General features: G+C 43.1%; 2 protein-coding genes across 7 annotated transcripts in view; one reads left to right on the plus strand and one right to left on the minus strand.

Annotated features, from left to right (window-relative positions):
- Window positions 1-25,477, plus strand: part of LOC117346462 (cytochrome P450 4F22-like) — a 177,421-nt gene that overhangs the window by 59,027 nt on the left and 92,917 nt on the right. For 5 of the 6 annotated variants that reach the window (XM_033916038.1, XM_033916044.1, XM_033916040.1 and 2 more), the window contains 3 exons: window positions 3,426-3,490; window positions 7,100-7,182; window positions 10,138-10,877. In XM_033916038.1, the coding sequence (XP_033771929.1) occupies window positions 3,426-3,490; window positions 7,100-7,182; window positions 10,138-10,315 (326 nt within the window). In that variant the 3' untranslated portion in view covers window positions 10,316-10,877. Of the gene's footprint in view, window positions 1-3,425; window positions 3,491-7,099; window positions 7,183-10,137; window positions 10,878-25,477 lie in introns of those variants that run through there. The other variant, XM_033916042.1, reaches the window with a different exon arrangement.
- Window positions 20,369-25,477, minus strand: part of ATP13A1 (ATPase 13A1) — a 149,078-nt gene continuing 143,969 nt past the window's right edge. The window contains exons 25-26 of the mRNA XM_033916037.1: window positions 21,612-21,755; window positions 20,369-20,745 (exon numbers count right to left, since the gene is read on the minus strand). Coding sequence (XP_033771928.1) covers window positions 20,635-20,745; window positions 21,612-21,755 — 255 coding nt within the window. The 3' untranslated portion in view covers window positions 20,369-20,634. The remainder of the gene's footprint in view (window positions 20,746-21,611; window positions 21,756-25,477) is intronic.

Below are 25,477 nucleotides of genomic sequence, written 5' to 3' on the forward strand. Positions count from 1 at the left end.
TTCGCCAACATGTTTCACTCTTAAAGGGGGTTTCCTCAGGGCTACAATCCCTCGATTTGACTGATTTTTCATGACGTGACCACCCAGGTGAAAAATCGTCACGACGTGGGATTGTAGCCCCGAGGAAACCCCCTTTAAGGGTGAAACATGTTGGCGAACTCATCCCTCGTTACTCACCACCTAAGCTAAGTACTATTTATTTATTAAACCTAATCAAGTTGCAGATTCTAACTTACCATATTCTAAGATTATATATTCTAAGCGACCCGGTGACGATTGGGTGCATAAAGCCAAGTGTCATGAAAGTGTATTGAACACTTGGTGGCATCTCTGAGGGCCGTAAGGAAAAGAAATAGAAGGTATTTAAGGGAGGTTTAGTGCACCGACTCCTTCTTTGTGGTGATCATTTCATATAATACACACATACAATCATCCTTCCCAAAATGAAGCCCTCCCAGTCTACCCATTATATTTAAAATTCATGAAATGTTCATCCTTTCAATAAAGTGCTGTGCTCCATGCATAACGTGACCATTTATTTTTTTCATCAAAAGGGGACGTCTATTAATTGTCAGTCCCGCCCCAATCCCGCCCTAGCCCCGCCCCCAATCCCACCCCAATTTCTTCCATTCAAGCAGCGATTGGCTGGCCCGGAACTTCCTCTCCAACATCAAAATTGATGTCGAGAAGAAGGCAAGAAGCAGCGGCGGTGGTCCGGGCTTTGAATCGGCGCAGCAGGGAGGGAAAGCAATTAATCGTCCCGGTGTCCCCACGCACAGCTTCGGGATGCTGTCCCTAAAAATGGGACATTTCGGTGTCCCGATGCGGTGGGTCGGGACAACAGGACAGTCGGTCCGAAAATGGGACTGTCCCGTTGAAAACAGGACGTATGGTCATCTTATCCATGCACAATCTTCTTCACTGTGCCAATTCTCAATTGCTTTTCTCTTCACGCCGCTGTTCACTGTGTTTCCTCCACACTCGTTCAATCGGTCAAGCCTGATCATTGGAAACAATTTAGCCTGACACAGTTCTGTGTTTTGCCCTCAGGCGTTATCAGGAGCTTAGAACTGAAACGGGCTCCACTTCTTCGCAATCTCTGACAATTCATTATATTTAATTTCTTAGCCGCAATCAGGAATGGGAAATCCAAATAGGGATCTTTCTCCAGCTAAAACGCTGGTAAAGCTCAGTTTCTCTCTCAGTATGAGATGGCAGGCTAGCAATGTGAAGGGGACATGCCTTGAAACAGCCTATTGGTGAAATGTGATATCATGTTGGAAGTCCCCATCAGTAATTTTAAGATGAGTACTTGTTTTTGAAATAAGATGAGATAATGAATAATATAGAGAATATTTAAGAACTAGTCTTTAAGCCCGTTACATTAACGGGTATTAGAAAATATGTCTGTCTGTCTTTCTTTCTTTCTCTCTCTCTCTCTCCCGATGTCTCTCTCTCTCTCCATGACTCCCTTTTTCTGTCTGTCTTTCTGTCCCTCTCCCTGCCCCTGTGTCTTTCTTCCTTTCTGTCTGTCTCCCTCCCTCCTGCTGTCTGTCTGTCATTCTTTCCCTCCATTTCCCTGTGCAGTAGTATTTACACCCCACTTCCCTGCAACAGCATTTCCCTCCCCCCCCCCCGACTTCCCTGTGCAGCAGCAGCAGCGGTATTTGTCTTCCTCTCCAAGTCCCTGTGCAGCAGTTGCAGCATTTGCCCCACCCCTTCCCTTCTCTTACCGCGATCTTGCCTACTCCGTTTGGCCCTTCCCCCGCGTTCTGGCCTGCTGCGATCTGGCTGCTCCATTCGGCTCCTCGCGGCTGGAGTCCTCTTCTTTGTCGGCCCCCCTTTCCCTTCCCTTCCTGTGGTCTTGAGCTTCGGTATGGTTTGGCCTGCTCGCCTTGCTGTATTTTTTTTTTTAAGTTGAAAGACGCGGCGGTGGCTCCTCTCATGATCCCCATCTGCGTCGGAAATCCGACGCAGGCGGGGATCATGAGAGGAGCCACCGCTGCGTCTTTCAACTGAAAAATGCAATACGGCAGAGAGCAGGCCAGACCGAAAAACAGAACACTTCCTATGGGTCGCTACAGCTCAAGGAAAAGCAGCGCACGCATAGGAAGTGCGCATGCATGGCTTACCGTTTTATTATATTACATTAGATAAAGTTTTAAGTATATTGGACTTATGATCAACTTGGCTAAGTAAACTCAGTTGTAAGGTACCTGCTGAGGTTCATGGCACTTTTTTTAATGAAAGTTATGTGAGAGGGATTTAAAAAAAAATCAAACAAAAACATTTGAGATCTCTACTATTAATCCTAAAAATTGAGCCTCTTGGGAGGTAGATAAATACTAGGATTACTTATCCAGACTATCCAGAAAGTTGACAGGCATTTATGTTCTGTTGCCTCTTCCATTTATTTTTTTTTTTAAGATGTTGGTTTATTTATTGACTTTTCACAATGTCTGAGTCTTTTTGGGGTTTATTTATTGATAACATTCAGTATTTAAACATCTGTGTCATATCTCCCTGTCCTCTTCTTCTCTGGGGTATATAATCAAGTGTTTCGGTTCTTTTCTCATGCTTGTGCTGGTACAGACTCATATGGCTTCAAGTCATTTTATGTCTTTGGAAAGACATAGGCCCCGATTCACTAAAGTCAGTGATTGTCGCTAAACCTGTTTTCACAGGTATAGCGAAGATCACTGCTAACTGACCCGATTTCCCCCTTGAATGCCCATTTTCTGATCCGGCCTTGCAAATTAGTAAAACCCCATGCAAAATAGCCAAGCGATTGATCCTAAACACCCGATTGCTGTATTACACATGCAAAATATCTGTCCCATGGAAAAAAAAAAATCCCCCACCGCCGGCCCTCTCCAACGACCCTCCGACAATTGTGCACCCCCCCCGATAATTGCCATGACATCATATGTTCCCCCTGATGCTTCCCCCCCTCTCGCACTTATATGGCAGGAGGGATACCCACTCCCTCCTGCCATCGAGCCCCCCCGCCTTTAAGTTGGGAGCAGGAGGGGTGCTCAGTCCCTCCTGCTCCTCCGCCGGCTGCCGTCAGTGATGTGGACCTTAGGCCCCTTCCCGTGCATCATGTGATGCATGGGGAGGGGCCTAAGACCCTGATTGGCTCAGGCACCTTGGGCTCCTCCCTTGGGAGGGGCCCGAGGCGTCTGAGCCAACCAGGGACATCTTTAGGGAGGAGCCTAAGGAAGTCCCTGATTGGTCAAAACAATGGAAGAGGAGATGCAAATGTTAAGAGCCTTAGCCAATAGGGAGAGGGAGAGGAAGAGATAATGGTTACTGCGGATGGGCCATTTGGCCTTTATCTGCCATCATGTTTCTATGTTTCTACAGTATAAATCCATTTTACCTAAGGTCTCAGATTTTTCTGTGGCTTTTGCTATACTTTGCAGGGATCACATGTTTGATCAGCATCTATGGAACCCACCACAATCCCACTATATGGCCAGAGCCTGAGGTATTGTACGAGTAATTCATATAATTCCATTTCTCTGCTATGACCTCCCATATTGCTAAGTATTTTAGATTTTTTTTAAAGTATCCTAACTGTTTCAATCTGCTCTGTGTTCATCTTTTCTGATTTAACTTTAATGTGCTTTAAATTTTGGTATATTTTAAATTTTCACCTCCGTATCCCATTATGGAACAAGAATTTTGAATCAGCAGAATATGAATGTATGAAATATATATATATATTTTCTTTACATCCCTTTAAAGTGTATTAAGCATTTGATATGGGAATTAATACACTATTAACTGTTTGTGCAATAGAACAATTTGACAGCATATGCTAATTCTCATGTTAACTGAATAGCATATGCTAACTTATCTTCTGCTTTAACAGTTAATATACTGTCGACATGGAGCAGTCGATGCCACTTTGACAGATGGCATTAATGGGAATTCACATTATCTGCAATACAATAAATGCATCTTCTCTGCATTAAAGGGACAATTGTAGGATTTGATGCTATGATTAAGATCCTGGATGCTAAATACTAATTCTATAATGGCATCTGGGTTCCAGGAGGGACATCTGGGTACCAGGAGGGGCCTAAGGCTACTGGGCCTATTCCGGTTGGCCCAGGTGCCTCAGGCCAGCCATTCAAGGGATAGCTAGCCTGTCGGATGGACAGACATGGCACCTGTCCATCCGGCCAATGATTTTAAGGTACGGGGGTGGATTGGGGATGGGGGATCGAGGGGGTCGGCTGGGGGTCACGTGGGTCAACCGGGGGGGCGATCGGGGGTTCAGGGGGGCGATTATGGGAGGGGGGTGCGTCAAGGGCAGGAGGGCCTGGGAGTAGAGGTAGGGGGTTTGCCTGGGCAGGAGGGGTTGGGCTCCCTCCTGCCCAATCTTGTAGGGGGAGGTCACGTGGCAAGGAGGGCTTGGGCTCCCTCCTGGCCACATTGTAATTGGCAGGGGGAGAAGGGGGGTTTGGGATCACCGGGGCAAGAGGGCTTGGGCTCCCTCTTGCCCCGATCGTAGTCGGGGGTTTGGGGTGTCGCCGGGCAGGAGGGCTTGGGCTCTCTCCTGCCCGGATTGAGTTGCAGGGGAGGGATGATCGCTGCAGGAGAGATGGCTCATCTCTCCTACCATGATGGTGATCGCCCACCCCCCTCTGAACCGCGGCACTTGGGGGTGAGGATTGCCAGCAGGGGAGATGCCCTGCTGTGATGCTCACCTCAAAGTGCCGCGGTTCGGAGGGGGGGGTGGGCAATCATCATCGCAGCAGGATAGATGAGCCATCTCTCCTGCTGCGATAGTTTCAGCAGGCAGGTTGCTGGGGCCGCTGAGCTGCAGTGATCATCTCAGCAGCCCCTTTTTTGGCACTTATACCTGTTATGACTTGGTCTAAGTCAAAACGTATAAGTGCTGACTAGACAACCTGCCTAAACGTTTGGTTATACCTGCTGTACGCCTATGTCTAGGTCGGCCCACCTCCCGCCCACCTCCCATCCTTTCCCCTCCTCTAAAAACGCCTCTTTTCGCTCTATGCGTTTAGAGGCAGGGGAAAGGCCTAAGCTGGTTTTAGATACGTATAAAACCAGATTTGATTATGGGTACTTGGACGATCAGGCTTTTTGATATTTCAAGTACCCATTTAGGCCTCTTTTTAGACATTTTTTTTCTGATTATGAGCCCCATAGGTGTCTATCTCTTGTCAATCAAACTTAGGCGCTTATGTCAGATTCGTGCCTAACTTAAAACTTAGGCACCTGTAATGTGGACCGGGGTTTTAAAGGCCTACGTTATAGGCACTTAAGTCCTTTAGAGAATCATGCCTAGCTGTCCGGAAGGCTTTTCAAAACCCAGCATGGATGCAACGTGGTGATGTCACATGCATGCGTGTGATATCATCATTTCATAGCTACACATGCGCAAATGCCCTCCTGACGTTGCTCCGAGCATGAGAGCAGCCGTGGGCCATTTGCTAGGCCGTTCCACTTCGATAATGTGAGGCGGGCTGTCCTAGCAAAAGCCCTGAGGCTGCCCTGGCTAGCGGATGCTGGACAGGGGGAGCAAGTAAGGGAGAAGGGGTACTACTGGACAAGGGGGAGGTAAAAGGGAAGGGAGAAGGGCTACTGCTGGACAGGGGGGAGCAGGGAAAGGGTGCTGCTGGACAGGGGGGAGGTAAAAGTAAGGGAGAAGGGCTGCTGCTGGACAGGGGGGAGCAGGGAAAGGGTGCTGCTGGACAGGGGGGAGGTAAAAGTAAGGGAGAAGGGCTGCTAGCACCCTTTAATGTAACGGGCTAAAAAACTAGTTAGCTATAAAATCCTTCTGCTAACTTCTAAAACCTGTCTAAGTGACCAGCCCGAATTCATCGACAGACTTCTCATTCCTTATAGTCCTTCGTTCCATGACCTAGAACCTTCTTACTATTCCATCCTTAAAGCATATAAACACAATGAGATCAAATATTTTTGCGGTAACCGCACTCTCTCTCTGGAATTCAATACCCAATTATTTACACAAAGAATCATCTGTAAGTCATTTCAAAACAAAGCTAAAAACATTTTTATTCTTTGATGCTTTCGAATCGTAGCTGCCCTCGTAAGGGCTAAATTACACAGTTTTTCATTAAAGTTCTACCCCTCCCATTGTTCTTCCTTTACTTGTTCTCTTTTCACAGAATATTGTAGTTCTTGCCATTTTCATTTGTCCACAGTTTAGGTCTTTGGTTCTGCTGACTTTCCCCAATGATGTCTTGTAATGTTAAGTTTTAACCTTAGTTTTAGAGTTGATGTATGTTAGAAGTTTGATTAGGCAGTATAAGAAATTTTAAATAAACTTGAAAATGAGGATGAATCAGAGGAGAATCGGGTAAGACCTGCATGAAAATGTAGGCGGAAGAAGATGCAAACATAAGACCTGCATATATTGTAGGCGAAGACCCCTGAGAACCCCAAATAGTTATATTTCTAAGAGAGACATTGTGCATATGAATTCAACCTTCTAAGCAGTCATTTTCTTCTCTGCCAGTAAGAGAGAGACTCACCTTTGCTCCAGAAACCAGCAGTCAGATCTCCTGTCTGTGGCATCACAGTTTTGGGACTTTTCAGAACAGTACAGTACATGATAGGAAGTCCTCCTAAGAAGTGCTAGCGAAGGACAGTGTAACTCAGGAAGGTGGGGGCTTGCTCTCTGGAGTTATTAGCCTTAGTATTGGGAATGCATTTGTCAGGGAAATATAGAAAGGTCAGTTTTGGCACCAGGTGACGTCACACTTCAGTATAACTCCATGATAGGTGTATAGACCATTCAGCCAATAAAAATGACATATGTGACAAACCAATGAGAAGTGAGTAACTAGGAGGTACCCTAGGCTACTGAAATAATGTATATAAGTGACATGCTGGATGGCATAAGGAGTGTAGGAGAGAGAAGAAAGGAGTCAGACCCAAAAGAACATCAGATTGCTATTTCGTATGTATGCTATCCTTTGTGTGTGTGTGTTGCCTTATTGTAACTGTCACTGTCACGAGGTCTTATTATGGGCTGATGATAAGATATCGCAGCATCTTATCAAAACCATTCTCTCTTCTATGTTCTTTGGTTTCCCAGGTATACAATCCCTATCGTTTTGATCCTGAGAACTACCAGCAGAGGTCCTCGCATGCATTTGTTCCTTTTTCAGCTGGCCCCAGGTACCAATATGCACGCCATGCGTCCAGTTTGTCCCATAAGATTCTTTAGGAAGATGCAATCTGTACAAAAGGGTGATCAGTGACAGGAGAGGAACCCTTAAAAGCTATAAGAGGTTTGGAGGGATAGTTAGAATAAGGTGAGCCCCTGAGAGACCTCAGAGCAGGTGCCATGTTGTACAGGAGCTTTTGAGGAGGATATGCACCTTTTGCATGTTCCCTTCCCAGGTGCTCAATTATAAAATTACTTCCTTATGCTTACCCGATGTGATGGTTAAATGGATTCTGTTGCTGATCTGTGATCCTGACAACCATAACATAAATCGCTGTTGCGATTAAATGGAGGGGAGGAGACATCAATCTGATATTTCATATGCAATCCTAAAACCTCTGTAATTAAAAAATACTTGCAAATGATTTTCTCTTATAGAACATTTTATGAATTTTAAATATATTCATTCATACAGAAATATACTGTAGAATATATGCTCAGGGCCACGACAATGTGAGCTAGGAAGGTTATTGAAAATATATGTGCTATGTAAACGGAAACTTATCTAAGTAAAAAAAAAATAGAAGATGTACAACATCAAAGGCAAACTCTGACATAAGAACATAAGAACATAAGAAGCGCCATCTCCGGATCAGACCTTCGGTCCATCAAGTCCGGCGATCCGCACACGCGGAGGCCCTGCCAGGTATACACCTGGCTTATTTTATAGCCAACCATACTTTATATGCCTCTCTCAAGGAGATATGCATCTAGTTTGCTTTTGAAGCCTAGGACTGTCGATTCCGCAATAATCTCCTCTGGGAGAGTATTCCAGATGTCAACCACTCTCTGTGTGAAGCAGAACTTCCTGACATTAGTCCTGAACTTGCCCCCCCTTAGCTTCATTTCATGTCCTCTTGTCCGTGTCAAATTGGACAATGTAAATAGTTTTTTCTGCTCTATTTTGTCGATTCCTTTCAGTATTTTGAAGGTTTCGATCATATCCAACTGGAAATGCCGCTGGAAAACATGAAATCTCAGATACTTCCGGTAACCCGGGAATATAGGGACTTGAAAATAAGCCTCTGTCACATCCAGGAGAGGCATGAAATGCCACTGGAGTCACTGCTGCAATGACCGAACGCACTGTCTCCATGCTAAAGTGCGGAATCTGCAGAAAGGCATTGACCAACTTGAGATCCAGAATGGATCTCCAGTCTTCTAAGCCTTTCTTTGAGATGATGAAGTATAAGGAGTATCTTCCAGAGCTCGATTCACTTATGGAAACCGACTTTATGGCTAGAATGTCCAAGAGATGCAGCAGTGATGCCTGGAACTTCCTAATGCAGGGGTCCCCAAAGTCCCTCCCCGAGGGCCGCAATCCAGTCGGGTCCCCAGTATTTCCCCAATGAATATGCATGAGATCTATGTGCATGCACTGCTTTCAATGCATATTCATTAGGGAAACCCCGAAAACCCGACATTGACCACCATTTCACTATGCTGTTTTAGGGAATATAATTAGTAGCTAGATTAAAAAAAAAAAAAAAAATATCTGTGTATAAAGAAAAACATAAAATCTTTTTTCATTTTTTCAAACCTGTATAAATACTTTAAAACACGTATCATCTCAATTCATGTCTTTTTAGTGGCATTAACCTACTCGTATACTGAAATAGCACTTTGATGCATGGCATATATTTATTTATATACCGTAGTAGCTAATCTTAGGGCTCCTTTTACTAAGCTGCGATAGTGGTTTTAGCGTGCGCAGAATTGCCCCGCGCGCTAGACGCTAAGGCCAGCATTGGCGTTAGTTCTAGCCGCGTAGCGCAGGTTTTAGCGCGCGCTAAAAACGCTATTGCAGCTTAAGAAAAGGAGCCCTTAGGGCTCCCTTTTGCAAAGGTTCGCTAGCGTTTTTATCGTACACACCGGAGTATCTAGCTGAAAATCTACCACCTGCTGAAAAGGAGGCGGTAGCGGCTAGTGCGCATGGCAATTTAGCGTGCGCTACTCCGTGCATTAAGGCCCTAGCGCACCTTCATAAAAGGAGCCCTTAGAGTTTGTATTTGCTGGTAGACAACTTTTTTTTTTGTTTCTAACTGATTTTGAGTGAAAGTTTTCAAGAATTTTGCTCGTTCAGTGCCCCTTATCACTCAATTAACCTTCCTATGTGTTTTTTGATTTACAGTATTTTTTTTTTTTAGTTCAAGAAAATTTTATTGGTTTTAGAAAGCATAACAATACAAAAACAAAAAGAGAGCTTCTAATGAAGCACAGGTTAAGCCGGGTGAAGACACCCATCATGTATATCTAATTACAAAGTAGAGGTGGTAGTAGCAGAAATTATAAGAGCAGAAAACATTATAACAATCATCAATGTATGCAAATCATAAATACGTAAGGAAATGAAATACACAAATAACTAAGAGGAATGAGGAAAGTATGTTGAGAAAGAGAATGGTATTATACATTCAATGCTAATATCAGTACATGTAGGTATGTTATAGTATTAGCAGACATTAAAATGCTAATATAATATGATATAGAGGACAGAGTAAACACATATGTCAACCAGAAAACTATAAGTAAAAATCTGTATGTTGGTCAAGGGTCTAAGTGCTGAGATTTGCCAAAATCGACCAAGTTTTGTCAAACGTTGTTATCGAGTTATGGCGTTCAGCCATATGTCGTTCAAATTTACTGTGGAGACAAACGGAGTTCCACCATTGATTGAAATCTATGATTTACAGTATTTAAAAACTTGTAATAATTAATAAAATCTATTTTGTAATGCAAAACTAATTTACAATTATTTTTTGAGTAACGATGAGGTTAAGTAGCAGATAATGTTGTTTGAGTTTTTCTTTCTTTCTTTCTTTACCTCAGCCACGTTTGTTGGAGTCTTATGTATTGTTTTGGGGATCGCATAGTCCTCCATACCTCTTTGTGTCTATTATTTACAGGAACTGCATTGGGCAGAACTTTGCTATGGCAGAGATGAAGGTGGTTCTAGCATTGACTCTGTTGCGGTTTTTGGTGAAGCCAGATGAGACCAAGACAGTTCGTCGGAAGCCAGAGCTAATCTTGCGGGCAGAAGGAGGCCTCTGGCTCATACTGGAAGCTCTAGAGTCTACCCAGTGACTAAAAACTTTTGCACTTATATCCTCTGCTTGGGTTTCTAATTCTTCATATAATTTACAATAAAAACATGCTAATCCCTCTCCCTCCCTCCCCCTCCCTCCTCAAGTCACTTCATTGGCTCCCCATCGCCTTTATTAGCCAGGCCACCCCAAGCACAGCTTAACTTGAGGTGGCATGGCTAATAAAGGAAATGATTCAGAAGGGTACCACAACCTTGCTGGATCTGTAATTGCTTCACCTCCTTCCCATAGGCTCTATGGAACCCCAAATAGTGAAAAAGAAAAGCAAATATTGTGTTTTAATGCTCTGCCTTCAGTTTGAAGTTCTGCCTTTGTTGAACCGTCTTTGCTGATTGGGGATAGGACTTCATTATGGGAATAGCGTTGTTGTTTTTTAAAAAAATTCTTGGGGTATCTTTTCAAATAGAATATAAGCAGTTTGTCCGGAGGCTCCGGAGTAATCTAATGAAATACTATTTTATAGAAAGGATGGTAGATGCATGGAACAGCCTCCCAGAAGAGGTGGTGGAGACAGAGACTGTGTCTGAACTCTGAATTCAGAAGGGCCTGGGATAGGCACGTGGGATCTCTCGGAGAGAGAAAGAGATAATGGTTACTGCAGATGGGCAGACTAGATGGGCCATTTGGCCTTTATCTGCCGTCATGTTTCTATGTTTATTTTCCTAAGAAACAAGTGTTGTTTTGTGGACAGGCTGTGCAAATGTTTCCTGATGTTGCAAGACCCACTCAGATGAGGAGAAAGGCCTTTCTACAGCTGAAGCCAAATGTTTTGGCTGTGGGGACTACTTCCTTTTTTACTATTTCACTGCAGATGCTTGGTTACATTTACGGAAGTTAGATATATTTTTTTGGATACTTTATATTTGGAAAATTTTCTTAAGGATAAAGAGGTTTTATGAATGTTTACGTGTTAATCCATTTTTCAAGTTGAGGTTCGTATAGAGCAGTGGTCTCACCAGGTGCTATTTTGAGGCCCTCGGTCTGTTTATCATAATCACAAAAGTAAAATAAAACAGTTTCTTGATCATATGTCTCTTTAGCTATAAATGACCATATTATTATTAAGACTTAGCCAAAGGGAAAGATTTATAAACTCTAAAGAGTTTTACCTCATGCAAAACTGTCACTTCTTTAATAAGACATTAACTATTTTTTCTGAGGCCCTCCAAGTACCTAAAAATCCAAAATTTGGCCCTGCAAAGGGTTTGAGTTTGAGACCACTGGTATAGAGGATTTATAATTTCATGGTCTGTAACTTACTCTTTATTTTTGGATATTATGTTTGTTACATTTACTAATTAGTTTTGGATTAAGAGGCTTCTCCGTAATGCGGACTTGATGTTTTGTATTGACGAAGAAATTATTTGTTTTTATTTCTTGCATTTTGGCCCAGATTCTATAAACGGTGTCTAACTTAATTTTAATTGGCTTAATTAGTGTCAATAATTTAAAGTGCCATTAACCCCCCCCCCCCAATTAAAAACATTAAGTAGCTGGTAGGCATCGATCCTGAGGCACCTACCAGCAAGCAGTCATGGTTAGGGGTGAATTTGAGATGGATTTTGGGAATGGTTTGATTTAGGCGCTGGTAGGCACATAAGAATTGTAGCTGCTGGGTCAGACCAGCTATCTAAAGACATCTAAAGAGAGGAGAATTATGAGTCTGATATAGTGATTTTAATAATATTATTGGACTGAGAAACGAATAGTCTTAGAATTAATAGTTTGATTATGTGGGAGATAGAGAAATTGAAGGGCCTGATGTTGGTTAAAGCTTTGTTTGAGTACCATATTTTCACGCATATAATGCGCGCGTTATACACGATTTTTACAAACCGTGCATAACCTTGCACGTTATACGCTTGAGCGCGTTGTACAATTTTTTTTTCATTCTGATCCGGCATGCCCCCTGCGAACCGGCATCCTCCCCCCCGCTCACGTCACCCCCCCTCCCCCGCGATGCTACATCCCCCCAGCACCGCAAAACATCTCTTACCCGATTGGGCACCGGCACCAGCACCAATGCACAGGACGTGCCAGTGCCAGTGCCCGAAGATCCTCCCTCGTTCATCTCGGAGAGAGCGAGACCAGAAGGCTTTGAGCATGCACAAATGCTCAAAGCCCAGTCCAGCCCAGCACAAGGAAGAAGGAGGATCTCCCTCGCACCGCCCAGCCCAGCAACAACGAGGGAGGATCTTCAGGCATTGGCACTGGCACGTCCTGTGCATTGATGCTGGTGCCGGTGCCCAATTGGGTAAGAGATGTTTTGCGGTGCTGGGGGGGATGTAGGATCACAGGGGAGGGGGGGTGACGCGAGCGGGGGTGGGGGAGGATGCTGGTTTGCAGGCCAGAAGAGTAAGCGGGAGTGGGAGGAGGTTATAGCAGCATGCGCGGTATACGCGTGTGCGTGCTATATAAAAAATTTTTTTTACAGAAATGCTTTGGACCCGCGCGCTATACGCGTATGCGTGTTATACACGTATGTGCATTATATGCGTGAAAATACAGTAGTCATAATCTGTTATACACACTGTCTATTTGCAATATTATGTATTTTTCTTCTGGAAACTGCTTAGATTTAAGCGGTCGATAAATAAATAAATGGTGCCTGGCAGATGATGGACAATCATGCTTAATGAGGCCTAGGCACCATTTATGGAATCAGGGCCTGTTTACATATCTTTTTGATGTAATCATGACAACTATTATTAAAACCAAACAAACCTACATTGTCTCCTATTCCATGTCTCTAATTTTCTCAACCCTCTCTCATGAGGAGCTTTGTCAAAAGCTTTTTGAAAATCTAAATACACTACAGCAACCTGCTCAATCACACCTTTTAATGAAATGAAGCAAATTGGTGAGGCAAGAACTTCCTTGGCTGAACCCATGCTGACTGTCCCATTAAACCATGTTTGCCTACTGCGTGTTCTGTAATTTTATTTTATTTTTTAATAATAGTTTCCATTATTTTGCCAGGAACTGAAGTCAGGCTTACTGGTCTGTAATATCCCGTATTTTCCCTGGACCCTTTTTTAAAAACGGGTGTAACATCGGCCACCCTCCAATCTTAAGGTACTACAGACAATTTTAGCGTCAGGTTACAGATCAGCAATTTCATGTTGGAGTTCTTTCAGTACCCTGAGATATATACCATCCAGTCCAGGTGATTTATCACTCTTTAGCTTGTCAGCTTGGCTCAGTATGTCTTCCAGGGTCACTGAAATTTCTTTAAGTTCCTCCACCTTGTCACCCTTGAAAACCAAAGCAAAGCATTTAATTCAGTCTAATCGCTATGGCCTTATCCTCCCTGAGTGCCCCTTTTGCTCCTTGGTGATCCAGTGTCCCCTGGTTTTCTGCTTTTGGTGTATCTGAAAAAGTTGCAGCTGTGAGTCCTTGCCTCTTTATCAAGTTTTAACTTGCCAGTACATATTTTGCTTCTTATTTTCTTCATGTGGAACCATTTTCCATTGTGAAAGGATGCTCATTTGGCTCCAATAGCCTGTTTCACATCACCTTTTAATCATGCCAGTTGTCGTTTGCTTTTCTTTCCACCTTTGTTAATACGTGGAATACATCTGGCCTGGACTTTCATGATGGCATTTTTAAATATTGTCTATGCTCGATTTAAAGTCCGAACCTTTTCTGCTGGTCTTTTAACTTCTTTTTAACAATTTCCTCATGTTATCGTAGATTTCGTTAGTGACGTCAGTCCAGATGTCAGCTCAAATTTGGTCCTAAGCAAAAGAACAAAAGAAGGTCCAACCTAAACTGCAGTCAAAAACAACTGAGAGCAAACAAAACAAAACTGCAGATCTGTACAAGACGTAGGCAAAATTTATTAATGACAAAAAATAAAATTTATTAATGACAAAAAATTTTTATATGCAAACCCTTTTACCAATCAAGGGACCCGACACGGTCCGTGTTTCGGACACACCTTCGTCAGGGGTCCATGGTAAAAGTAGAGGGAGAAAACAAAAAAATCACAAAAATACTGTATAGTGGTAGCAAAACATAAGCGACATCACAATCCGTCACTGTAAAAAGCCACCACAGAAACAATCTGCAACAGCCCTTCTCAAGACACAGCTCAGACTGAAGAAAACTGTTTTCTTCAGTCTGAGCTGTGTCTTGAGAAGGGCTGTTGTGACGTCGCTTATGTTTTGCTACCACTATACAGTATTTTTGTGATTTTTTTGTTTTCTCCCTCTACTTTTACCATGGACCCCTGACGAAGGTGTGTCCGAAACACGGACCGTGTCGGGTCCCTTGATTGGTAAAAGGGTTTGCATATAAAAATTTTTTGTCATTAATAAATTTTATTTTTTGTCATTAATAAATTTTGCCTACGTCTTGTACAGATCTGCAGTTTTGTTTTGTTTGAGCTCAAATTTGGTCACACTATGATCACTGTTTCCCAGCAGACCCTGCATTTCAATAAGGACTAAATCTGGAGGAGTGTGGTGCATTGGTTGGAGCCACGGCCTCAGCACCTTGGGGTTGTGGGTTCAAACCCGGCGCTGTTCCTTGTGACCCTGGGCAAGTCTCTCAGTCCTCCATAGCCCCAGGTACATTAGATAGATTGTGAACCCGCCGGGACGGATAGGGAAAATGCTTCAGTACCTGATTGTAAAAACCGCTTAGATAAACCTTGATAGGCGGTATGTGAAAACCTAATAAACTTGAAACTTAAACTTGATCTAAAATATTTCCAAGTTTATTTCAAACTTTCTATCCCAATCTAAGGGCGAAGCCTTCTAGGTGGCTTAACAATCTAAATAGTGTCAGAAGCCTGACACCAGTGCCAGCTGGAATTAGTAAGAAAGCTCCTGTAGAGCTAGTTATGGCTGATCACTGCTCAGCAAACACTCATAGCGCCGGAGGAGATTTCTGTCCTGACTTTACCCACAGCACTGCTCTTAAGGAAGTGCCTAAACCTAGGTTTAAACATAGCCAAGGAAAACAGGGCTTAGTTAGGGATGGTTCCTGGTGTTTTTTTGATTGATCTCCCCTGTTCCATGCATAATCTCTTCTGTCTTATATTTTTATACACAGTGGTTCCTGTCCTCATCCCTGCTCCTTTACTGCCATGTTCTGGTTCTGTCACTCCTTTGATTCATTAATTAATCACAATTTGTGGGAAAATAAACTTAAATAAGACATTCAAACCGCCTAGAAGTCATGTGATTGTTGGCGATATAGAAGAATAAAGTTATTATTAAAACATATTCCTGTAATGCCAATGTTTGCTTCATGTTAACAATATATAAATTATTACTCCTGCTGTAAAATGTTGTCACTGAATGCTGGCCGTCTTGTTTCCAAAATCCAATGAGAGCAGGAGTGATCATATACTGTCTCCTCAATATACTTCTCCTAGTACTCTTCACTATGACCAGTCTGGTCTCTAGAGTAAGCTCTGTTATTGTCTACTGTAACCTATTTGTTGTCATGACTAGTCTGTTTTCAAACGATTGTGAATGCCTACTTGTCACCCGTTCTGAGTTTCTGGGAGAACAGGATAGAACTCTAAATAAATAAATATTTTGAGCAACTGTTGAGTTGCCTGACACGAACATAAGAATTGCCGCTGTTAGGTCAAGACCAGTGGTCCATCCTGCCCAGCCATCCGCTCACACGGCGGCCCCTAGGTCAAGACCAGTGCTCCAAATGAGTCCAGTCTCACCAAGTTAGCATGAACTTGTCCAACTTTGTCTTGAAACCCTGGAGGGGTGCTCGTTTTCACTGATCATCATAGATATAATTATGGATTTATTTGAGCATTTGTATTCACATATTTTTTTTTCATTTTAGATTTTGATTCTTACTTTTTCACATATGGGTTTTGGTCACATTGTGAATGGAAGATTTTTTTCCTGCGGCAATAAAAGTCCGGACACTCGGAGGACCAGGGTGTTGAGACAAAAAAGCAAAGGAAGACCAGCTACACTGAAAAGATCACGGACAACTGAAATAACAATCACGCACAATTCACTTGCCTAGCGGCCCCAGATAAATACAAGACTTAGGCTGTTTATTATATACATTTTTTAACGTAGACTCACAATTGTATTTATATATATTCCAAATATAAATTCCACACTGCAAAATAGCAAAAGAAAAAAGAAAATAATTTTTTAATTTTTACAAAAGAACACTTCTTCTCAGTCCATTGTCCCAACCAGTTCTATTTTTCCATCATATCATACAGTATTGATTCTGACAGATTCTCTCTTTTCTTCTTGTATCTAACAAAGGAGAAAAGACCTCAGACAGGTTTCTGATGCTTACAAACCAGCCGAACAGCTATTCAGCTGAATGAAACCATACTATAATCATTGGTCCTCTCCCTTCCTCCTTAACTACTGTGCTGGCCAAATTTAGCAACTTGAAAGTTTCTTAAATAAGTGCATTAAATATATTTAATAATTCCAAGTAACCAGACCACTTATCTTTATTGTTATGACGCTGACTTATATATATATATATATATATATATATATACACACACAACAGCCATTAGCAAATTTAGATAATGAATGGGGATAGGAACGCTATTTTGCCATGATGGTTCCTTGGAATCTTGGTCTTAATATCTACTCTAGAAAATTGACCTGGTGGAGGCGACTGAGCACAATAATATTAGTAATAATTAGTAGAGGTAAAAGGTGGATAATTCCTTTGATTCAATCCCCCCCCCCTTATTTTCACTTTCAAATTTTCACGCCATTTTTTTCAGCCGCTTGTCATGTGACCTGTCTATCTCAGCTCTAAATCTCTGCCCTGCTTTGCCCCCTTTTCACTTTTGCAGTGTTCAGTACAGACCGCATAGCTTTGGCTCTACAGGTCAGTAGGTCCTCTCAGATTCCTTTTCCTTTTTCCCGTCTGTATTCTTATTTGCTCCTTTTTCTCTTTCCAGCGCATGTTTGGATGGTACTCAACTAATAAGGTATTTACCTCGGGCGTTACGTGTTTACTTTTTCTATAGTGCACCACCCGCATTCAAACCGGCACACGTTGCTTCAGCCACCTCTTATGTTCGGTTTCCTGTCCAGCTCTCTCATTTTACCTTTCGTAATTTACTTCCCTTCTGTTCTGGGTTTCACCATTTGTTTTCATTTGGTACTTTAATTTTATCTTAATCATTTATTTTGGCTTTTGTTTGTCCTACTCATTTATTTTTTATGGTTCATTTACATAAGAACATAAGAAGTTGCCTCCGCTGGGTCAGACTCGAGGTCCATCGTGCTCAGCAGTCCGCACCCGCGGCGGCCCATCAGGACCATGACCTGTAATGTGATCCTTCTCTATCTCTACCTCTATCTGTATCCTTCAATCCCCCTATCGTTCAGGAATTTATCCAATCCTTCCTTGAACCCCCCGTAGTGTACTCTGTCCTATCACAACCTCCGGAAGCGCATTCCAGGTGTCCACCACCCTCTGTGTAAAAAAGAACTTCCTAGCATTGGTTCTAAAATTGTCCCCTTTCAGCTTCTCTGAGTGCCCCCTTGTGCTTGTGGTTCCCAATAATCTGAAGAATCTGTCCCTTTCCACCCTATCTATGCCCTTCATGATCTTGAAAGTCTCTATCATGTCTCCTCTGAGTCTCCTCTTTTCAAGGGAGAAGAGCCCCAGCCTTCCCAACCTGTCTGCTTATGAAAGGTTTTCCATACCTTTTATCATTTTCGTCGCTCTACTCTGGACCCTTTCAAGTATCGCCATGTCCTTCTTGAGGTACGGTGACCAATACTGGACACAGTACTCCAGATGCAGGCGCACCATCGCACAATACAGCGGCATGATGACTTCCTTCGTCCTGGTTGTAATGCCCTTCTTAATAATACCCAACATTCTGTTTGCTTTCTTGGAGGCTGCTGCACATTGTGCCGTTGGTTTCATTGTAGGATCTACCATCAGGTTAGCGAACTGTTCATTTGTGCCATTGTTTCTTTGTCTACACATTTTCCATTATGATTTTTTTGCTGTGCCGCCACATTTGTGTTCCTATGGATCCTTTATCTGTATGCATATTCCTGGTTTGGTTCCACTATGTAATGTTTTATTATGCTTGGGTTGATTGTGGCCCAGTTTTATGCACGTTTTATACAAGTTACATTATGTATCCTTGCTATGGTTGTTTTAATCATGTGTCCTTGTTTTCACAATGTGACTCTGTTTTTTGCAAACTTTAAGCCTCATATCGCTGTGTCTTTTTGCTGCTGTGATTTATTTTATCTGCCTCATTAATGTCATTATGCTGTGCCTCCCTGGTTCTCCATTCTTTGTGCTTTGGTTCATGTCTCTGTACCCGTCGCCCGTTCTTTCATTTGGTCATGTAATTTTACACCATATTGTCCAGAGGGGGTGTACATTGGATGCATTTATGCAGTTTTATTTATTCAGGTCAGGTGTTCCGCTTTGGCACTAAATTGCTACATAGTATTAAGAACATAAGAATAGCCTTAACTGGGTCAGACCAATGGTCAGTCAAGCCCAGTAGCCCGTTCTCACGGTGGCCAAGCCAGGTCACTAGTACCTGGCCAAAACCCAAGAAGTAGCAATATTCCATGGCTTCCCCCATGTCTTTCTCAATAACAAACTATGGACTTTTCCTCCAGGAACTTGTCCAAACCTTTCTTAAAGCCAGCTACGCTATCCACTTTTACCACATCCTCTGGCAACACATTCCAGAGCTTAACTATTCTCTGAGTGAAAAAATATTTCCTCCTATTGGTTTTAAAATTATTTCCCTGTAAGTTCATCGAGTGTCCCCTAGTCTTTGTCATTTTTGATGGAGTGAATTCCATTCAGGATTTTGTAGACTTCAATCCTATCTCCCCTCAGCTGAAGAGCCCTAACCGTTTTAGTCTTTCCTCATACGAGAGGAGTTCCATCCCCTTTATCATCTTGTGACTAAATTGCTGCATAGGTTTATTGTCTGTCTTACTTCAGTTTTTTCCACTGCATACATTTATTGCACAAGTTTTACTGTGGCTTTATTTGCTCCATATGTGGGCTTTGACCCAGCGCACTTGTCACTGTTGTTCTTATTCCTTTATTGCTGTGGTCTCCGCCCTTGATCTGGCTTTTCTTCGTTCATGGATAATAGGTCCAGTCTATTTATCAGGTTCTGTTTAATGGGTTACATTTTATTTAAGATGTTTCATCTATATGGTATCACCATTCCAATATGTTTTGAATGGTTTGATATTGGTTTTATTATCCTTTGGTCTATGCCAGTGCTTTTATTTTCTATCAATATGTTATGCTTTTATGGTGTTGCTTCCATGATATTAATGTTTTAAAATGTTTGATATTGATATTGTTTTTTGGTCTATGTCTATGCTTTTATTTTCTATCACTATGCTATGTTTTTATGGTGTTGCTTTCATATTAATGTTTTAAAATGTTTGATATTGGTATTGTTTTTTGGTCTGTCTATGCTTTTATTTTCTATCACTATGCTATGTTTTATGATGTTGCTTTCATGATATTAATGTTTTAATGATATTGCTTTTACAATATTTTTATGTTTTATGATATTAATGCATTTATGATTTGTTTTATGATATTAATGTTGTTTTCTCTATATGTTGCATTTAGTGTCCCCTGAAAAAGACGCTATTTAGCAGCCCCAAAACAGGGGATCCTTGTTGGGACTCAACTTTTTGTGCAGTTTAATAAAGACCCATTTTGGTCGATTGAGATATCCACCTTGTCGTTCTCCTGTTTGTGTACTTTTTCCCAAGACAAGGGGCTCTTCTTTTTGTGCCTGCTAGGTTAAGTAATTCCACACATATCCTCAACAGTAGAACTTGCTAGTCAGATTTGTGATGAATATGTAGTGAGTTATTTAAGGAGCTGTAGCTAAGAAAATGGCTAAGAGCTGCCATGCTACTCTGGATAGGTGAGAGTTCAAACTAAGGCTATAGCCCAGTACAGGCTACCGCTAAATACAATGACAGTCCAAAGGCATGGAAGAAATCTTCGGGGGAGGGGGAGAAAAGAGGCTAGAAACCAAGAATTAAAATACATTGATATAGTTTATTTACCAAATTCCAGAGTGTATTGCAGTATAAAAAATTTCTGCAGCTCAAATCTGGTCTTGCAAACATTATTTAAAAGGTGATCATGTCCCATTTGCGAGAATCCTGTCTCTGAGCTATAACATAGTAGAATGCCTTGCTTTTCATATCGGTTTTGAGAAAATAAGTCCTTCTGTGGCATCTGCTGCTCTGAGCTGCAATTGTTGAGAGGTACAGGGTCACAACACTAGGATAATGTCCAGGACCTGGGTCAGGAAGGCATGTTGAGTTTTACACTCCCAAGAAAAAACTGAAGTATCCTGTCTATGAGCCAGGCCAAGCAGAAGTCAGCAAACAAGACCTTCGTAATCACGATTTTAAACTACAAAAACAAATAGAAGAAACAACTTCATTTAGGCAGGAAAAACATGTGGCATTATAAATTAGACACTTATTATCTTCTCAATGGAATAAGAAAACAGTGTATATCATAAGACCATTAGACTACTATCCAGCTTACTAGGTGGTAGAATAGCTCCACCATAAGTTGTTAATATCCAACGGTTTTGGACTGTCTTGTTTGTAATCACCGGCTTCCAACCACCAGCCTCCCTTATCTATTCTTATATTCTTTTTTTCTTTCAATTAATTATATTTTCTTCATTTTTTCTTATTCCTTAAAACAATAAATATTATATATATATTCTAAATCTTTCTTCCTTGTTTCTTTTTTTTCTTTAGAGGCATATACAGATGGGTAGCAGAAGTAAATCCTCTTCATACTTTCTTCCCCAAAACTTTTTTTCTAATATATTATTCTAATAGTTTAAAATTATTTTACACTATATTTGTCTATTTTTCTGAAGCTGTTACTGAGGTATCGAGATATTACATATTTTAAAGTCATCTGCCTTGACCTCTTTGAAGCCCCCTCCCCTCAGAATATAAATGATAATTAACATTTTCTCTGTGTACAGTTTGCCTTGTGTAGTTTAATTTTGTGGTTACCATTATGCATTGTTAATAAGATTATATTGTGTATATATGAAAAATGAATGGAAGAAATCACATTATAATTAGTACTATTATTATGGGGATGGGGATCTTAGACTTAAGAGGTACTTGGCTTGAAGAAGTTGAGAAACACTGGTTTACATGATGCCACTGTTGTCAAATTAAAAGTTTTTAAAAAAAAAAATATATATATATAAAGTATTCCTAAGATGTCTGTTAAAAAAGCTTTTTTACCTCGAAGGGAATGTCTACAAGTCCAAACTGTTCATTGAATTCTGGAGAAGAACCAGTCAGAAGCCCAACAATAGCTAGCCCAGATAAGATAATACTCCACAGAAGGGGCTTGTTCTCTCGCAGGCTCTCCATAAAAGGATGGCCCTGGAAGAAGATGCATGTCAAGAGTTGTTTTATTCCTTTAAAAATATATCTTTTACTCATTAACAAGTAGCAAACTATACTATGAACATCCTGGGGAATGATAGAACATATGTCATTACAAAAATTAATGATTTTTGCCTATAACTCGTATCTTGAATAATGTATTCAGGTCTGGTCACCCCAATATTACAACTTACCTTGAAAAGGCACAAAGAGGAACAAAGATGAACAGAGATATGCCATATGATGTGCACAACAAATGAATAAAATACTTCAGTGTGGAAAAGAGAAGACAGAAGGCAGATATGCTAGAATTACTGTATTTAAAACTGCTCAGGATGTGGAGATATAGGGAATGGTTATTCACTATGGCCCTCTTTTACTAAGCTACGGTAGATAGAGAAAATGCTTGAAACACCTGTAATTTGATAGGTGGTATATAAATGCCTAACATAAATAAATAAGTAAATAAATAAGTCAGTCAGTCACTGAAGTGCCTTGCTTGTCAGCTATCTCTATTGCAGCTGAATGGAGGAAAAGGATATTTTGCCTCAGAAATGCTCCAAAGGACCCAGCTTCAAGATCTTCGGCCTGCCAGTTGGGTGAACCCTGACCGAAACCTCCACCCCCTGGGAACATCTCCACGTGACCAGGGGTGGGAAATGCAGCCTGCGCCCTGAATCCCTGAGGGGCTATTACTCGGGACACATTTAGCCTGCAAGCTAGCTTCCAGGGAACAGACCCCGAGTCCGAAGAAGGTGGCACATAGCAGGCTGGCTCTACAGATCCACTAGTTTCTCTATGAAGCTCCAATTTGGCTCCGCGGAAACTGCTTCCTTTCCTCTGGCAGAAGACCACTGCAAGAGGCCTCATGGCATCCAAGCTACCAAAAATGAACTTTAATTGAAAAAAATAAGAAAAAGATGCAGAACAGAAAGATTTTCGCACAGATTGCTTGCAGAAATTGAAATTACAGGGGGCTCTGTCTCTCTCTCTCAGTAACAGGAGGAACACATAGTGAGAAAAGTGTGTGGATTTCTGCAGGTCCCAGATCTTGGGAATAGATTGGACACCTTGCATACAGAATCTGAAAGGGATGTACCAGAATTGTTCATAACTGAAAACTAATCCTTTTTGCTTCACATGGCTATGCACCTTAAACTTGAAAGTCTGAGAAAGCTTCCATCTGCAGAGTAAGAAGGAGAAATTAGGTTCTTACCTGCTAATTTACTTTCTTTTAGCTTCTCCAGACCAGTAGAGGTTAACTTTACGATTGGGTATATATCTAATCATGACCAGCAGGTGGAGACTGAAAACAAAACTTTGGGACAGTATATCCTAGCCCCTCCTCTCTATTTCCCTCAGTCTGCCGAATAGCCAAGCAGAACCAAGAACTGGAAAACAACAGAGAGAAAAAACAATACTCCGAAAGGAGTAACAAATAACATACCCAAAAATGCTGTTGGAAAATGCAGAGGAGAAATTCCCGAAGGAAGAAGGTCCCCACAGCTCGCCAGCTAAGCCAGCCGAGCCACAGCCGCTGTTCTTCAATTCTCCCCGGCCCTAGAAAAATACTAGAACCCGCAGCAAAAACCAAAAACTGCTCGCGCAACAGCCCCAACAACAACAACAACAGACAGGGTGGGGACCTCTACTGGTCTGGAGAAGCTAAAAGAAAGTAAATTAGCAGGTAAGAACCTAATTTCTCCTTCTTTAGCACTCTCCAGACCAGTAGAGGTTAACTTTACGATTGGGACGTACCAAAGCAGTCCCTCTCACGGGCGGGACCCCCGAAGGGCCGATACCAGAACACGCTCACCGAACACCGCGTCCCGACGCGCCTGAACATCTACCCGATAATGCCGAACAAATGAATGCAAGGAGGACCAAACCGCAGCCTTACAAATATCCACCGGAGGCACGAGCGACGACTCAGCCCAAGAAGCCGCCTGACCCCTAGTGGAATGAGCCTTGAGAAACTCCGGAACCGGCTTCTGACTCAGAAGATAAGCGGAAGCAATCATCTCCTTGATCCAGCGCGCAATAGTAGCCTTAGAAGCGCCAGCCCCCCGACGAGGACCCGCCAGAAGCACAAAGAGATGATCGGAGCTCCGAAAATCCCGGGTCCGCTGCACATAAGCATGGAGGACCCGACCGACATCCAACTTGCGCAGCTGTCGTTGCTCAGAAGAACCCTCCCGACTACCCAAGACCGGGAGGACCACCGATTGATTGACATGAAAAGGAGAAACTACCTTCGGCAGAAAGGAAGGAACAGGCCGCAAAACAACCCGCTCCTTCGAAAACTCCAGGAAGGGAGCCCTACAAGAAAAAGCCTGTAGCTCAGACACCCGTCTAGCGGAAGTAATGGCCACCAAAAAGACCGACTTCAGCGTAAGGTCCTTCAACGAACAGCCATCCAACGGCTCGAAAGGAGGGCGCACTAGAACAGAGAGAACCAGATTGAGATCCCAAGAGGGAATCGAGGGCCTTATGGGAGGCCTGATCAACTTGGCCGCCCTAAGAAAGCGAATCACATCAGGAATGGCTGACAAACGCTGACCTGTCACCAGCCCCCGAAAAGCCGACAGGGCCGCCAGATGAACCCGAAGAGAAGACCAGGCCAGGCCCCTATCCAGGCCATCCTGCAAAAACTCTAGAATGTTAGGCAGAGAAGCACGAAAGGAGACCACTCCCCGCGCTCGGCACCATTCCTCAAAAAGACGCCAAACCCGTACATAAGCCCGAGAGGTAGAAAGCCTCCGGGACCCCAAAAGTGTAGAGATCACCTTGTCGGAATATCCCTTCTTACTCAGGCGGCCCCTTTCAAGAGCCAAGCCGTAAGACAAAAGGGAGACGGGTCGAACATGGGAATGGGACCCTGCGTCAGAAGATCGCACCCGAGAGGCAGAGGAAGAGGATCCGCCACCAGATGCCTCACCAGATCCGCATACCACGGACGACGAGGCCAATCCGGAGCCACCAAGACCACCAGCCCCGGATGGCGAACAATGCGAAGCAGTACTCTGCCCACTAATGGCCAAGGAGGGAACACATACAACAGCCCCTCCGTTGGCCACGGTTGGACCAGAGCATCCAGACCCTCGGCCAGACCGTCCCTGCGACGACTGAAGAAGCGGGGTACTTTGGCGTTGCCACTTGTAGCCATCAGATCCATCAGGGGCTGCCCCCAAGCACGCACTAGCAACTGAAACGCCTCGGCACCGAGACACCACTCTCCCGGATCCAAGAAGTGACGACTGAGGAAGTCCGCCTGAACGTTTTCTACCCCGGCAATGTGAGAGGCCGAGAGGTCCAGAAGATGCGACTTCCGCCCAAACCATGAGCCGAGCCGCCTCCTGCGCCACCAGAGTGCTCTTGGTGCCCCCCTGACGATTGACATAAGCCACCGCCGTGGCATTGTCCGACAGGACTCTGACCGACTTGCCCAACAAAAGGGAGTGGAAAGCCAACAGCGCCAGCCGGACCGCCCTGGTCTCCAACACGTTGATCGACCAGGAGGCCTCCTCCGTGGACCAGGTTCCCTGAGCTGAGTGACCCAGGCACTGGGCCCCCCAACCCAGGAGACTCGCATCCGTAAGGAGCACCGTCCACTGCGGAAGATCCAGACCCACCCCCTGAACTAGGTGAGGGGTCCGGAGCCACCAACGCAGACTGCAGCGCGCCAAGCCTCGCAGGGGAACCGGAACATCCATCCCGTG

The sequence above is a fragment of the Geotrypetes seraphini genome, chromosome 12 (assembly GCF_902459505.1).
Source record: "Geotrypetes seraphini chromosome 12, aGeoSer1.1, whole genome shotgun sequence".
NCBI classification, from domain to species: domain Eukaryota; kingdom Metazoa; phylum Chordata; class Amphibia; order Gymnophiona; family Dermophiidae; genus Geotrypetes; species Geotrypetes seraphini.